Here is a 17,355-nt window from a genome sequence, read left to right as displayed (position 1 = left end):
TATTTTTGTTTTGAGACAAGTTCCTGTGTGGATGATGAATAAATGACAGGAAATTCAACATCACTTTAATAATTATTATATTGTAGTGATATGATTATTTGCTATAAGTATGATCTGGTTTGTTCTCATATATTATATTCATATTCACAGTGTAGATACTATTCTGTATGCTATCCGGAAGTCGCGATTTTCGAAGCGAATACTTCCAACTGGCGTACAGGACAGTTTTGCCTAAGGTGACTTTTCTAAACATGTGTTTACTCCTATATCTATAAAGTGCTTTGAACATCTTCAAGGTGTGTATAGCATCATAAATATGAGTTTCTGTAACAAAAACATGCATTAGAATATAAAATATACGTGTGCATCACACCAACTTGATAGAAAATAAGTGAAATCGATGGACAATTTTGCTCTCGTAGTACAAAGCAAATAATCTTTTATTGCAAATATTTGCATCAGTCTACAATTAAATATATACTGTTTCAATATTCTTTTCGTATTTAAGTAGAATATTCGTATTCCCATAAAAAAAATATATTTTCCTTGAGGATCCCAAAATAAATTACTGTACGATCAGTCTAGAACTGACTGTATTCTAGAAGCGATTTCAGATTTTTTAACTGTATGAGCAGTCGTGATTTTGAAGGAGAAAAAAAACAACGGCAATTTGAAGGTATCTACATGTCTATGTGATAATGCTGTCCAGGAAACTATAACGTGCATTTTTTTTCATTAGACAATACAAATATATTTCTGATGATTTTTTTTTGTAGACGGCAAAATAATAGTATTCTTGTTCCGTCAGTTTTATTTAAAATCAAATGCCTAAAAAGCAATACATGATTCGATTGTTGACTTTGTAATAGTGTATCGTTGCAGTTATCTGTTTAGCTATTACATTTTAAAAGACTATTTACACCGTCCGCCGTTGACCAATTGATGATAACATAAATCCAGCTTGTCTCTTTTAAAATTACAAAAAAATGGATAAAGAAAGCTTTACGTAGGGGGATAATTCATGTGATATAATTTGGGTAAGTTTACAGAAGTCATTACCTGTATCAATAACGAATGAATTTAATATGAAAAGGATTTTATCAGTTTACTTAAAGCGATTTCTGGATTAATCCATATATGTCATTGTACTGATTGCATTTGTTAATTGCGTGGCACTTGTTAAAACGATAATAATTTGCTTATGTAGTTTCACCCTTTTCAACAGGATTTTCCACAGAAAAATCGGTTGGTAGGTTGAAGGTTGTTGCGACCATTTAAACGTTTAAACCCGCTTTACTAAAACTTAAAAATAAATTGGGACTTGAATTGAGAGTTGTCTCATGGGCACTCATACCACATCTTCTTATTTGTATTATTTTGGTGATGTTAGAATGCTGCCAAACATTGTCCATGCCCTTTACTCATGAACCGTTCAATCAAAGCTTTTAAAATGTTAATTTGTCGTTACTGATTCCAAAATGGAGATCAAGTTTGATATTGACGATTTTTACTGTTTCTGATCATGAGGTATCTTCTTGAAAGATTTAACAATGGTGTTTCCAGTCGTGTATGTGCGTTAAGTCGTGAATCGTTCAATCATACAACTTTTCAAACTTCAATATATTGTTACTGATGATAACATGGAGGTCAAGAATGATATTGATGATTTTCACATTCAACGTTCAAGAAAGATGGTTCTTGAAAGATTGAAAAATGCAAGATATAAATAAATTTAAAATAATCTGGATTGCTGTCTATTGAAAGGCTATAGTACGGCCTCGAATGTGTGTAAATACATGCATTTTATATAACAATTAAATCTGTGTGTTTGTACAATTTTAAGTATAACGGAGGATATTTCTGAAACTTATATATACAACAAACCTTCCTCTTATTTTAGCAACATTTAAACATCCTTATACTTAATGTAGTAAGTCGAGTACACCCTATCAAGCTAAAACATGTTTCATAAGTTTTCAGGATATGAATTTATTGAAATATTTGTGTTATTTAGAAAAATGCCACCTTCTAATGTATCGTAAATAACTTTGAAATCACCACTAGATTACAGTGAAATAAAGACTGATCATACAGTTTCAAAATATACAAGCGATCGTACAGTGAGAAATTCAAACAAGTGTAATTTTCTTAATTCTGGCTTCAAAGATCTGGTTGAAACTTTTACCACCACTTGCAATATACTTCATTTAGTTAATTAAGTCTGGTTTTTACGTTAATTTGTACACTAAGAGGGTAAAAAGATTGTTTTTTTAGCTTAACCGACTGATTTTCCTGAGTGATGCACTTGAAAATCTCTTTATTAAAGCAGAGATACGAATAATGAATGTGCTGAATTTAATTCTAAACCATTTGAGAATATCGATTTCAGCTGAATTAATCATTAAGCAATGTACAGATGATCAACTTACCGTTTAATTCAGTATATCCATCAAATTTAAAATGTGATCCAAAAAGTTCTCCCTTCGAAAATCGCGACTTCCGGATAGCGTACAGAATAGTATCTACACTGTGATATTGTATAACAGCTATATATCAAGATGTGTAAAAGGATCTGATATGAAATAGAATCTTAACATCAACAATCTAAATGAAAAATAAGGCATTAAGAATTCCAGGTACGATCTTTGAATATATATTAAATACTATTCCCAGAACGTGTATTTTTTTTTATATGAGTATGACAACTGTATGAAGTTGTATTTGATAGCCGGTTTTGGGTTTTAAAGACTTCGACATGTATTTGACTGTGAGAAAATTTATAGCTATTGTTATTTTATTGCACAAGAAAAGTTTTGTTAACGATTTTATTAATAAGATTTTGTGAAATTAATGATTGCATTTACAGATGTTAGTGATATAAAGAAGATTTCGTGTGTCAATAAAAAAAAAGAATGCGTTGAAAAAAGTAACATGTCTATATAATCTATGCACTTGTAAGTCATATATTATTCAGATACATTTCAAAATCGTCACAGTGAGTATAAATTGAAATAAATGAATGTCAGAGTATACCATTACAAAAACTAGAGATTTCAAGTTAGTAAAACGGTGATATATAATAGTGTATTCATAAAATTCACACTGAATTCTCATTGCACTTCTTGAAAAATTGATTGTTCTCTAACATTTTATATCACATCTCATATGTGCGAGGTTATCATATGATATACTCACTCTGTTAATTCAGTGACTCAAAGCCAAACGCATCTGATTTTTTCTCCTAATAAATCAAACGATGAAAGAGTCTGTCAAAATATTAATAAGAACAGGTTTATCACTCCATCCAATACATTTGCATTTCTATTCAACGAGGAGTTGCTATCCTATTTAAAAATAACTTTGAATATGAAATACACCAAGATGAAAAAAGATGAAGATGGCAATTTGTTGGGATTGGATATAAATATTGAAAACAAGAGATTTACTCTTATAAATGTATATTGGTCGAACACACTGAATTTACTTCTGGCTTCTATGACAAACTATCAGAAATGATAGATTTTTTTTTATAATCAATTGTTTTTGATCTGTTGTGATTTTGATCTTCGTCAGAAATAATTTTGACCTAGATACCAAAAACTATACACATATAAATAATTCAAAATCTAGGGATAAAAGATACTCAGATCTTCAACGAATTACATGGAGAAAAAACAATCAATGATAGATTTCGTATTGATCTATGAATATCTTATAGTAAACATAAAATTATGTGATATAAACATTTGCAATAACTACAAATCATACCATTCACCAGTAATTATGACTTTTAAGATATATGAGTTAACAGTGGAAAAAATTAGTGCTGGTCTGTTAGTCCAAGACCAGTAGAATTTGCGTCGGACCAGTAAAGTTTAAAAACGCGGACCAGTAGACATTTGTCGATTAAAATCGCTGGTTGCATTATAATCTCGTTTTGTTTACAAAAAAATTTCAATGCAAAATCAATAATCGGTACGGGGGGGGGGGGGGGGGGATACTCAGTATTACAATTGATCAAGTTAATTAATATCTCTGGTCATCGGCCTTCACATCAACACAAAATGTGGAACTGTTTGGAAGGAGTCGGAATAAAGTTTATGAACATTATGAAATTGACCAGCGGATACGTTAATATAAAAAAAATCCTGGGAAAAAGATCGCGAATGGTTAAACTTTATAGTCGATCGCAATTTAATGAATTGGATAACATGTGAAAAATGTACAGTTATATTCTGTACTCGCCAATGAACAATCAGAACAGCACAAACAATCTACGGGAAGAAAGGAGTGGAAAGTACCCAAGGTATCAAAGACAAGGACAATCATGAAAACAAAATTAAACATATATCATTTATATTAGATTTTGACGAATGAATGTCATTTTTACAGGACCAGTAGATTTTGCAGTCCACTGGTCCGGCTGGCCAGTACTAAGAAACGCTTAAATTTGATCCCTGAGTTTACAAAAGGTGGAGGCCTCTTGAAATTCAACAACTCTCTCCTTCAAGATACTGAATATGTAAAATTAATCCAAAAAGTAAATAACTATATAAGCATAGTTGTGCAATATGCAGTGCTAGTATATAGCAGTGATGCATTACACAATATTATTGATGATTTTGATATTCAATTAACAATCAGTGACCAATGATTTTGGGACCCTTATCAATGAGATCAGAGGTAAGACTATTTCATATTCGACATATATAAAAAGAGAAAAGGTAAAGCAGGAAAACAAGCTTACAGAAGAAATACAGAAACTGGAACAAAATGCAATCACTGAGGACAATATAAATGCAATAGACATTAAAAATTGTGATTCGGATTTCTTTCTGGGGAAGGGCTGACAAAAAAGTTTTGCCATTAAATAAGTTCTCAAAATAATAAACAGAATAATGCTTGTCTAGTACGAAAAATAATTTGAAAATTTATAGTTGCTTACATATCTTTCTATTTGAGAACCATTTTTTTTTATAATGGTCATACAAAACAGAAATATTTATTTAACAGTGTTCCGATTTTCAATGCATTATAGGTCTTCCGTTATATGAGTGAATGTTTGTTTTCAATTTAAGTACTATTTTTGTAACCTAGAAACCCAAAATTTTGTAAATAAAACTATTAAAAAATATTTCTGATGATAACATTGTAGTAGAAAATCAAAAAGAAATCTTGAAGCAAGCAAAATTATTTAATGAGAATCTTTAAAGGAGACAAGAGTTTATAAAAGAAGTCAACCTATCAGGGGAAATACCATTTCAAATAAAGGCAATAGTAGTATACCGCTATTCGAAACTCATATTTTACGATTGTGAGAAAACAAATCCGGGTTACAAACTTAACCCGAGGGTAACACATCAACTATAAGAGAAAAACGACGAACCAACAGAGTCGCTCAAGTGCAAAACAAAACAAACGACAATGTAAGACACACACAGAAACGAACTATAAGATACCAACTGCCATTTTCCTGACTTGGTACAGAACAATTAAAGAAAACATTGTGGTTTGAACCTGGTTTTGTGGCTAGCCAAACTTCACACTTTTATGACAATGATAAATAAAACACTTAAAGGACAAACTTACATGACAAGACTGCAGTACAAATAAATGCAAGAACATTCAGGACAAAGAAATGCTTGTAATTTAATATGCCAGACGCGCAAGACTCATCATTGACGCTCAGATAAAAATAAACAGAAATCCAAATCAGTACAAAGTCAAAGAGCATCGGTGACATTAATTCTCAAAATGTTGTACCAACTACGTCTAAGGTTATCTTTGTCTGGGATTAGGAAATCCTTAGTATTTAGAATAGTTCATACTTTTACAAACACCAACTTTATATTAAAAAAATAATTTAAAATTTATATTCATGTCAACACTAAAGTGCTGACTAACCACAGAATGAAAACGAACACATAAAACAACATAGGACAGCCCATAAAAACAGCACAACAGAACCACGCATTGTCTATCACATAACTAGATTGACTTTACAGGTATATTTCTTAAAATTTGATATACAAAATGTAGTTCAAGATTAGGTTTGAAATTATTGTATTTGTTGTATTTTATAACAACTACAAGACTACTTATATAGAATTGTGTTTGTCATTAGATAATTAATTGTATCATCTAGCTATGTCGATATTTCTCCTGAAACAAAGTGTAAAATAAATAAATCGTGTACGTTCAGTTTCTTTTAACCAAAATCTTACAAATAATCTGGGTGATTAATTATCTACAACAAATAGAAATTAAAAATATTAGAACTACAACTACAAACGATAAGATATTTAACAATATCCGATCAGAATTAAATATACAACATTGTAACCAAATACATGAATCTTGGATAACAAATACCATTACACGTCTTATAGCAATGCGAATTCACACTCAGCTAAACAGTCATATACGGGAATAGGTCATGTTGGGAACTTAAAAGATCAGACGACGTAAATGGTAAACCATAACCTAATACGTGGTTAAAATATCCTTAGTTAGGTTAGACAAAGGCACATCGTATGGATCAACGAATTCGTGATGGTATCCATAAAATTTACGAAGTGTCATTTTTAAATTTTCCTCCTCATACTAGTAATTGCTTTGGAGCAGTTTCTGCGTAATGAAAGACAAAATTAGAAGATTATATTACCTTTAATGAACAAACACAAGCATTGAAAAGGAGGGAAAATATTAAAAACCTTGGTTCGGATGGCTTCACAGCAGAATTTTTCTAAGTATTTTGGATAGTGAGGGGGAAATGTCTGTCATACAGAAGCAGGAAGTAATCACATTGAGATCTCACAAACATGTTTAACCCCGCCGCATTTTTGCGCCTGTCCCAAGTCAGGAGCCTCTGGCCTTTGTTAGTCTTGTATTATTTTAATTTTAGTTTCTTGTGTACAATTTGGAAATTAGTATGGCGTTCATTATCACTGGACTAGTATATATTTGTTTAGGGGCCAGCTGAAGGACGCCTCCGGGTGCGGGAATTTCTCGCTACATTGAAGACCTGTTGGTGACCCTCTGCTGTTGTTTTTTATTTGGTCGGGTTGTTGTCTCTTTGACACATTCCCCATTTCCATTCTCAATTTTACATGTATTCCAATTAACCTTTTAAATTCACTTATAAATTAGCATCTAGTTGAATAGCAAAGAGAATAAAGTCAGTCCTTAACAAACTAATTAGTTCTGACCAAACAGGCATGCCACAGGTTATGTTCTTTTAAAGGGGCACTAGCTGTCAAATTCACAGTCACCGATTTGATTCAAATTCTCATATTTGATTTATAACCATGTAAAATATTTATCCAAACTATCAAAAGTCTAAAATAAACAGTTTACAGAGCATGGGGTAAATAATATATAGGTTCGTTTCGTGTGTATTTTAGTCCAAACGCCATCTAATTACTTTCGATTTGACCTCAGATGACCATATAAGCGAGGTAAACATAAATAAAGATATGAATAGATTAAACCAACACGTGCAATTAGATTTTTATAGGTCTGTTTGATTTTATTTTATAGATTAAAAATAGATGTTTCTCATTGTTTTAAACCGTATAAGAACGATTTTATGTGCATCGAATTAGTAATCAAATGATTTACCGTAGTTTTATTTTCATTGTTGACATTCTTTTTTCTTTAAATAGCCAGTACACGTACAATGCATGCGTTGTCATTCTCTAGTTAGGGGTTAAATTGAAGTTCACATGAATACGGCTTTAAAGAGGTCGACTCAGTCACTTGCAAGTGAATTACTAATTATCAATGTTTCTTAGCGTAATTAGACAAAATTGAACCTTTTTGGCAGCAAAGAGCGAATTGTTATTTCACTATTTCACTTTCATTATTGGTTGAACAGAAAAAAATCAAACTTTAGATAGCTAGTGCCCCTTTAATATATTATATGATCGTATAATACTAAACCCCTAACGGGAGGGTTTGCGCTTCATATTCATATGATGATATATAAAATAATCTTTCAATCAGTTTAATTGAGGTCTGGAGCTGGCATGTCAGTAACTGCTAGTAGTCCTTTGTTAATATATGTATTATAGTCACTTTGTTTAGTTTCTTTTGTTACCTATTTTGACATCGGACTCACATTCTTTTAAACTGAGTTTTACTATGCGTATTGTTGTGTGTTTGTTTTTTCTACATTGGCTAGAGGTATAGGGGGAGGGTTGAGACCTCAAAAAACATGTTTAAGCCCGCCCCATTTTTGCGTCTGTCCCAAGTCAGGATCCTTTGGACTTTGTGAGTCTTGTATGGTTTTTAATTTTAGTTTCTTGTGTATAATTCGGAGTTAGTCTGACATCCATTATCACTGAACTAGTATACATATTTGTTTAGGGGCCAGCGAAGGACTCATCCTGTTGCAGGAGTTTCTCGTTGCATTGAAGATACATTGGTGACCTTCGGCTGTTGTCTGCTCTGTGGTCGGGTTGTTGTCTCTTTGACACAATCCTCAATTTCATTCTCAATTTTTTTTTATTCCTGGGAAATATTTTGGGGAAAACTGTAGGCTTAGATACTATATTTTACATTACACTTGTTTTGTTTCTTTCTGTTTAATTATATGATTTTAAAAAATCTTTATCGTGAAGCATTTCTACGAATTGAAAATTTTCCGATACCATTATTGTTATAATTTACAAAACGGAAATAGTCGGAAACATTTCACTCTAATTCTTAGTGTATGATGAATGCGGACATCCGATGATTTTTTTTTTTTGTTTGTTTTGTATTTTGTTAGATGATCATGACAGTTGTAAATTATTGAACAAAATTTCTATTGGTAACTAAATTATAACTTCTTCCGGTTTAAACGAGATGTATGCTTTACTTTCATTTTTTCGAGGAACGTAAATGATTATGATGGTATTTTCAATTGTAAAATGATAGCGCTAAATGTATTCGTATTTGTAGTAGCATATATTGCTGATGAATCTGTATGTTTAAATGGACTTAACGTATGCATCAATAATGGAAGGTATTGTTCATTTACCATTGTCAATGTACGGATAATTCGCCTGTCTATTTCAATCAGGGATATAATAATTGCTGTTTTTGGGGGGAGCCGGTGTCGACCTGATGCAGTTCACATCGCATAAACGTTTAGGGGATTGAAAGCACATCCATCACACTAGTTGAAGAAGCATTTCTTTTCAAGCATTTCCTTGAATATTGTTTTATATATTTAAAAAAATAAACAGTAAAAGTAATTTAGCAGTAATATTAATTTGTGTAAAATCTAGTTTTCTTCTTTTTTCATAATCAAATAGGAATACACTTCTTTTTCTTTTCTTTTATGAACAGTTATATGAAACATTATTTGATTCTTATTTGATTCTTATTTATTTTTGATTTAAGAGAGTATTGTTGTTCGGGCTATGGAGAATTAAACAACGTATGTATAGGTAAGAATTGCAGTTTATATAAAAACAAATTAATGGACTATTGTATAATTGCTCTCCCGTTTTGTTTATATATATTTATATATTATGAGGACGTGGTCAAGGACTATCTCATTATCCTTGATGAACGAATGTGTAACAGGTATAATGGACGTTAATGTTACATTTTGAGAAATTTAATTATGAAACTCAGAATATCAAACATCTCATTTTAAAAAACAATTCTATACGTTTAATATTTATATATACACATGTACCTTATTCCCGTGCTTGCATTTCCTATCATGATTTTCTTGATAGAGGGTTGCTGCTCACAAGGAAGCTATTAAACCAAGAGTTCCAAATGGTGAAGTTCAAATCATCCCTTCGTAAATTTTACGGACGCCATCACGAGTTGGTTGATCGTTATGGAATTATCGTTTCACAAATGATATCGGATATGTTCCTTACGTCGTAACTAGAATCCCCTTTCCTTTCATGAATGTGACCTACCGAATTAGACTATTTACCGGAGTTGTTATCACATAAGCAACACGACGGGTGCCACATCTGGAGCAGGATCTGCTTACACTTCCGGAGCACCTGAGATCACCCCTAGTTTTTTGGTGGGGTTCGTGTTGTTTATTCTTTAGTTTTCTATGTTGTGTCGTGTGTGCTGTTGTTTGTTTGTCCTTTTCATTTTTAGCCATGGCGTTGTCAGTTTGTTTTAGATTTATGAGTTTGACTGTCCCTTTGGTATCTTTCGTCCCTCTTTTAGAAACGCAATACCAGATTATTCTTTTGAATTCCTATTTTCAAATATGCAATTTATGTTAAACAAATAATTGAACTTAAACTTTAATTATTACTTCTTTGTCTAAAAAAAGTTTGCAGTTGAATTGATTACGTCATTTTAATTGTTTAAATTTTGTTTTCTGCAATGAACCCCTCTTTTCTCCTTAATGACTGCCTCAACAAAGGCCAAAATGATTGTCAGATAGGTCAACTAATTATATTTTCATGTTTTGAGTTCTATTTTGTACCTTCTGATTTTGTCTTTGTCCACCCATTCAAGTGTGGTTGGCAATTATGCGGTTTAACTTTTGGGCTTTAAATATAAATATTCTTATAGGCTGATTCAGATTTACAGTCTTCACAATATGGAGATGCAAAAACTGTTTAACTGACTTAATTGTGGGCTAAGTAAAAATGTTGACCATTAGTTTTCTAAAACGGAGAACCCTTCTCTTGGAAAATAGCGAGGTTAAACAAATCTGTCTACAGTATCACATATTTTGTTTTGAAACTTTGACATTTAAACCTGATTGTGTTGTATTTGTACCATCTGTTTCCATCATTATCTGGAACCTTAAAGTCTTGAAGGAAGCCTTCTGAATTGAAAGGCCTCTTAATAATTTGACCAAACATTTTGAAATTTGTTTACCATACTGTTTTCTTTAACACTTCTTATGCGAAGCCACATGAAAAACCTACAATGTAACATATGCCAATATCACAGTGCTAATTAGCCTAAATCTATCCAGGACCCACAAGGTCACTGCATTTAATCTGCGCTCATAAATTAGAAAACATTGTATAACCATTTTAACTATTCATTGGAATCATTTTGTGGTTTAATTTGTTTTACAATGGTCGAGAGAAGAGTATTTTCTTTGACATAATCGAAATATATACGAAATTCTCAGTCATAAATAATCTGACAACGCCATGGCAAAAAATGAAAAAGACAAACAGACAAAACAATAGTACACACGTGTTATGTTTTATTTAAAACATTGATTATTGTATTTGATATAAAATGATGAAGGATGAGTGGTTTAATTAACAATTAGTCGCCCATCAACCAAAGTCAATGCTGTGAACAGTTCAAGGACGTAGAACGATTCTACAATGACACATACCAATATCGTCCGAACAGTTAGAGGAAGATGTATTATGAGTGCCAATGAGACAACTATGCATCCATGTAACAATTCATAAAAGTAAACCATTGTAGATTAAGGTAAGACCTTCAACACGGAGACAATGTCTATAAAAGATCCCGGGATAACAAAATTGAAATACAATACAGAGTACCGACCTGTATTTATTAAAGAGACAAAACATGTTATAATGCGAAATGTGAATTTGGTTCAGGAAAACTAGTACCGTGAATGTTAATATATATATATAGCTATTTCATTTTGTTTATCTATATAAGATATTATATTAGGGGGAGACTTGTTTTCATCTGTTTTATTTATTCTAGATTGAGGAGTGTGTTAATTTATTGTTTACTTTGTTGCTCTCAATAATTGCATGGGTATCTTTTTGTTTGTGATAAAAAGTCGAGCATTTTTCAGAATGTAAAATTGGTTTTACGTCAATTGACGGCCAATCTTGCATGGCATGTGAAAAAGACAGATTTGGTAAGCGATGCCTAAGTCGTTGCAATTGTGACAGTTCGCAAAGGTAAGTACTTAAAAAAAACTGATTATTTAATTATAAACGTATAAAAAATATAATAATAAATGCTTTTAAAATTCAAATAACCTCTTCACAAGTTAGGTCATGGTCATTTGAAAAAAGAGAATGATCAAAATATAAAAAGAACTTTTCAGCACAATGTATCATCATGTCCAATGAATGAAATCGGATCAACACAATAACCGATTACAAAAGTGTCTATCTATTGATTTAAAAACGAAAGATTTGTATAACTATTCCCGAACTTGTCTAGTATGATCTATTACTGTAAAAGGCTATATATGACATGCATTTTTATCATTAAATTCCTGTATATACGTCAAAGATAAAAATCCAGAATTGTGATTAACAGTGTTTGACTTTGGGATATTTAAGATTTAAATATGTTTATCGTATGTCCTTCCGTCTAGCCGTCCGTCTGTCGGCTTGTTCATTTCTGTATTTACTACTCATCTGAATCAGTTCTAACAGATTTTTTGTGAAGAAAAATGTATGTCTCCTGTATACCTTAAAGTTTGAAATATCGCATTAGAATTTTTTTTTCCTCAATAGAATGCTATTAGGCACCTCATTTTTTTATTTTATCGTTATTTTTTGGAGTGTTCACTTGCTTTACATGGGGCGTGGTTTTATTTTTTCAACTGTACTCACAATACCTTTTGTTTTTTTTAATTTTTTTTTTAATAATGTATAATTTCTGTTTATTTGTGCATAATGAGATGACAATTATTCTACCAAATCAACAGCAACTCTTCTGACCTTGAAAATTATATAAATGAAACATGCATATGTATTTTCTCTGTTGCAGCACGTGACTTGATTTATTTTTCTATCTTTAGATGTGATAATGTTGCAGGCTGCGTACCAGAAGTTGGAACTTTTAATACCACAGCTGGAAATGGTATATATGCACCTATATGCAATTTTAGCTTGTGTTAAATCCTTTAAAATTCTACCATTAGAAACCAATCACAACTCTTTAGCTTGTTAAATAATATTAATGTGTCATGTTGATACATTTTTATGGGGAACTTTTTTCAATGTAGTTTTTGCGTCGCATCGTTATGATTATTTCTCAGTATATTAATCAACATATGATAATGATATTTTTTTTGCGCTTGCTGAAGCATAGAATTAGCATTTATTATTATGTAATAAAATTTATATGTTTTAATTTAAAAGCCATCAACCTAAAAAAAAGTTAATAGCAATAGAAGTACATGTATATTGTTAATCATCGGGTTAATTTGCGATATGCACCCGAGGTTGTATGCAGATTATTGGAAGTAGGAGAAGAATTATTATTGGCATGAATATCATGATTATGGACTTTCCGATTGGATTTTCCTCTGAGTTCAGTATTTTTGTGATTTTACTTTTCACATGATATTTTCACATGATTTATTCGAACGTCTCAAATTTCTAGTGACAGTTTAAATGTTCCCATCTTTCATCCCTGTGGAACTTCTTACATCAACTATACTTATTGTATCAATTATTTATTTGTTCTATTTTTGAATATGTAAAATTATTAGCCGCTAGACATTAAACAAGAAAGCAACAATCAGTCAATAGATGTTACTCACTTTATATTACTCTTGTCATTGAACATGACGTACAACAAGTCGATTTAAAATAACAAAACTATATCGAACATTAATTTGAGAAAATATCTACCTTGATAAATGGAGAGAGTTTGATTTTTGATTTTTTCATTTGTTTACGATTTATCTATAATAAGAAATTATGATTAATCGACGTTTTACTCTTCTGCACTCCTCATTCCAAGTTCAAGACAGTCAAACGCACAACTTTGAGCAGAATTCTTTGCAAAAGGATGACCACAATTACTCAAATAAAAATCGATATTTATAGATTATCGTTGATCATCTCAACGAGATTGATTTTCTCGCTTGAGCAGGTACGGCGAAAGCAAAAAAATCAATAGAGTTGAGATGACCAATGATAATCTGTTTTATCGCTATTTTTACCTATGACGACGTTGTCGAGTTCATGTCAATTTCATTAGCAACGCCACGGGCCTCCTTAGTTTCTAGCAATAATTGTTCATCTGAAGCGAGTAGCATGATATGAAAAATTATCACAAAAATAGATCAAAGGAAAAATGCACAAAAAAAGCGATAATCATATATATCAAATGTTACAGCTCTCCAGATGTCACTCTATCTCTCTTTTTATGTATCAACGTTTTTGGTGCAGCTGTGGCGCGTCAGGCTTTGTACTTGTTTGGCTTTACAAATATTTTGATATGAGCGTCATTGATGAGTCTTATGTAGACGATACGCGTGTCTGGCGCACTAAATTATAATCCTGGTACCTAACTATTAACTTAACTGATAACTATTTAATCTTACTCACTACGAATCTGCATTGTGCCTGGTATTCGCCAATGTTTATGATATCTGTGTAATGAATTCTTAGTTGATTAACTGAAGACTGTAAAAGGCCTGTGTCGATCACCTTGCTCTTTGTGCATATTCAATAAAGAACACTCTCCAACATTGTAGACTTCTACATTTAAGCAGATATTTTTTATCATTTATCTCTTTGATTACATGATAATATTGTTATCTTTTTTGCAGACAATGTTACAGATATTTCTATTGAAAGCTTTATGGAAACAATCACAGGTAAAACCAATCCACTTTGTATTATATCGAAAAATATCTTTAAGTAGATATCTATTTTTTTGTACACTCCTTACTTTTAATGTCAAGAATGTTATAAAGTTTTTCATTTTTAAAATAATTTAAATAGGTGTCGATATGTGTAAATAAGCTCATCATGGATACGAGATTGTGTATACAAGACTAAGGAGTTTTTACCCCAAGAATATATTACCTTAGATGTACTTAGCAAAAGGTTCGAAATTTTAGGTCTACAATGAATATCATTTTTTGACAGCGTCACTAATGACTCTTTTGTATTAGTTTAAGCATGCTGTCAATGGTGAGATAGTATTCCTTTGTATTAGATACATTTCATTTTTTCTTGATTGTAACTTAACTGAATTTGAGTTAGAACCTAGCTTGTACGTACCATAAACAACACGACGAAAGCCACATGGAAGCAGGATCTGCTATCTTTTCATAGCAATTGATATCACACCCGGGGTTTTGACAGGTTTATGTTGATGTTGACATTTTTTTTTATTTCTATGATGTATTTTTCTTTATTTTCTTCTTGTCATTTTTCTTTTTGTCATGCTTTTGTGGCTTTTCTCTTTGTCTATGAATCATGGTTGTTCTTTGGTATACCCGCCTCCTTTTAGTACCGAACTTTTTATGTCATGAGTAAATTGACTACTGCTAGCGGGACAGAAACTGCTGCATCTGATCAGCTCATTTAAACCCCCTTTTTGTGTGAGATTGTCGGTGCTCAATGTTTAGTTTTCTGTGAAATAATTTAATTACCATTGTTTTTACTATTCGTCCTTTTCTTTATATTAAAATGTTGGCTGTTTTTTGTCGTTTTTGTCCCACAGAACGTTTAAAAGGAAAACAACACGTCATAGTAATAGATTACACGAGTAGCGTTTCTTATTCAGATGGGTCTATATAAGTAGACGTTTGACCATGGTCAATTCATATTTATTGTTTGTTTTTGTCGTTTTATAGGAATCTTAGTAAACGAGGCTGTTAAAGTGTAATTTCACACTTTCTTGTAGAACCTCGTTTCATCATTTAACGCAGTAAATCACAAGACCAGTAGTCAGCTCTTGTGTTATTGACATGGTTGTCATGGTAAAAGAGGGAACAGACAAACAATAAAATATTAACTGTTCGAAATGATAATGATTGTATACATCAGCAATACATTACCATTAATGAATTGATAGATGTATTTTGGTAAACCTTTCGGTCCTCAGTGTTCTTCAATTTTATACTTTGTTTGGCTTTTTAACTTTTTTATTTGACCAGCACTGATGGCGTACACAATTTAAATCATGGTATGTATGATGAGTTTATTTATAACTTTTGAAAAGCAGGAAGGGTTAAAGGATATGTCTTTAAAATGTTCATCAATCAAATAAATTTATCTATCTTTAGATTTAACTTCTAAGATATTTTTATTTTTTAAAATGTATAAATACAGTTAGAAGATTGAATTGGGGACAATGTTTTTGACTCATCCTGTATATTGTATCATTATAAACAAACTTTACAAAATTTAGCTTGAATCGTCTTGAAAAAGCACAGGATACACGTGTTATATCCTTAAAAGAACGTCCAATACCATAACAAAATTTATTCGATGAGGATTTGTCAAATACTGTGTCAAATGTGAAAGGAAATTTAAAGGTGAAAATAATATTATTTATTCTGATTTGGATATAACTCTTTCGATGTTGAATTGGGGATTTCCGGCTCGAATCGCAATTGATTGACCTGCCATTTTTCCTGTTTTCGTTAACGTACCGATATTTGAAAAAGAATATGATATAACCATTTATGCAATAACAGTAAAAAGTAAAAAACAATAAAAATACTGAACTCCGAGGAAAACTCAGAACAGAAAGTCCATAATCAAATGGCAAAATCAAATGATAAAACACATCAAACAAATATACTTGATATAGATCGTTATATTTTTCTATGTTTATTCTTCGGTAGATTTTTCGAAAGATCATTTGCTGATATATTCACTGGTAGCAACTAGCATTATATTCACTGTTGGGACGTGTTTTGTCTGTCGTAGATTACAGAAAAAGAGAGCCAGACGAGAAGTGGCTGCAAAAGAGGCAACTTCACCTCCTAGTCAAATTACAAATTCTGAGAATACGTCATATATAAGCATGGAGGGGAACTACTTGATGAAAAACACTTTCACAAATAAAACAATTGGTCCCTTTATTGCAACAGAAGAATCAAATCCTCCAGACAAAGAAGATTCAGACAATGACGAAGACAGTAACCTTCATCCCTACAACAACATTCTAAAACCAGAATCCAACTTTGGGTCAGAAGATCGTCCCCAAAAACCGTTTCAAACGTTCAGAGAAAGTTTGGCGGAATCAACAGAAAATATAACAAACCACTTGGATCATTTTACAGGGGATTAATAGCTTAAAGAGACGATAAAAATAATAAATGAGAACAAACTATTAGAACCAAAATGTTATATTCTATACATTGCTGATTTTTTTTGTTTTGACTCAGTTTATCGACTTACTGTCATTACATTTTATTTTTTTTTTAAATTTTTGTCTTTTAAGCCCCAGTCCCACTAGACCACGATCGCACCACGCTCACCGCGATCTAAAATAAATTCAGATCGTAGTGAGGTCGCGGTATGAGCGGCATGGAAATGTAAATTTTCGTTGCTTTCACGATGCCTACTACGTCCTCATTACGCTTCTACAACGATACCGCTACGATTATACTACGTTCTTACCGCGCCTATTCTGCGACCTCACTACGTTTATAAAGATCTTTCT

The 17,355-nt window shown here is 31.7% G+C and overlaps 1 protein-coding gene across 1 annotated transcript; it reads left to right on the top strand.

Annotated features, from left to right (window-relative positions):
- Positions 1-8,856: 8,856 nt before the first annotated feature.
- Positions 8,857-17,050, top strand: LOC143062371 (uncharacterized). Its single transcript, XM_076234081.1, has 6 exons — positions 8,857-9,007; positions 9,388-9,434; positions 11,774-11,882; positions 12,737-12,798; positions 14,501-14,548; positions 16,532-17,050. Exons 1-6 carry the CDS (start codon positions 8,913-8,915, stop codon positions 16,978-16,980), a joined length of 810 nt encoding a protein of 269 aa, XP_076090196.1. The 5' UTR covers positions 8,857-8,912; the 3' UTR covers positions 16,981-17,050.
- Positions 17,051-17,355: the final 305 nt, after the last annotated feature.

The sequence above is a fragment of the Mytilus galloprovincialis genome, chromosome 2, assembly GCF_965363235.1.
Source record: "Mytilus galloprovincialis chromosome 2, xbMytGall1.hap1.1, whole genome shotgun sequence".
Taxonomy (NCBI): Eukaryota; Metazoa; Mollusca; class Bivalvia; order Mytilida; family Mytilidae; genus Mytilus; species Mytilus galloprovincialis.
This window is presented reverse-complemented; position numbering and strand designations above follow the sequence as displayed.

Excerpts from the sequence above, each read along its gene's own strand:
- LOC143062371 (XM_076234081.1), top strand. The coding sequence starts at position 8,913 with ATGATAGCGCTAAATGTATTCGTATTTGTAGTAGCATATATTGCTGAT. Across the intron at positions 9,008-9,387 it reads GTATGCATCAATAATGGAAG|AGAGTATTGTTGTTCGGGCT; the intron begins GTATTGTTCATT and ends TTTTGATTTAAG. Across the intron at positions 9,435-11,773 it reads ATTAAACAACGTATGTATAG|AATGTAAAATTGGTTTTACG; the intron begins GTAAGAATTGCA and ends AGCATTTTTCAG.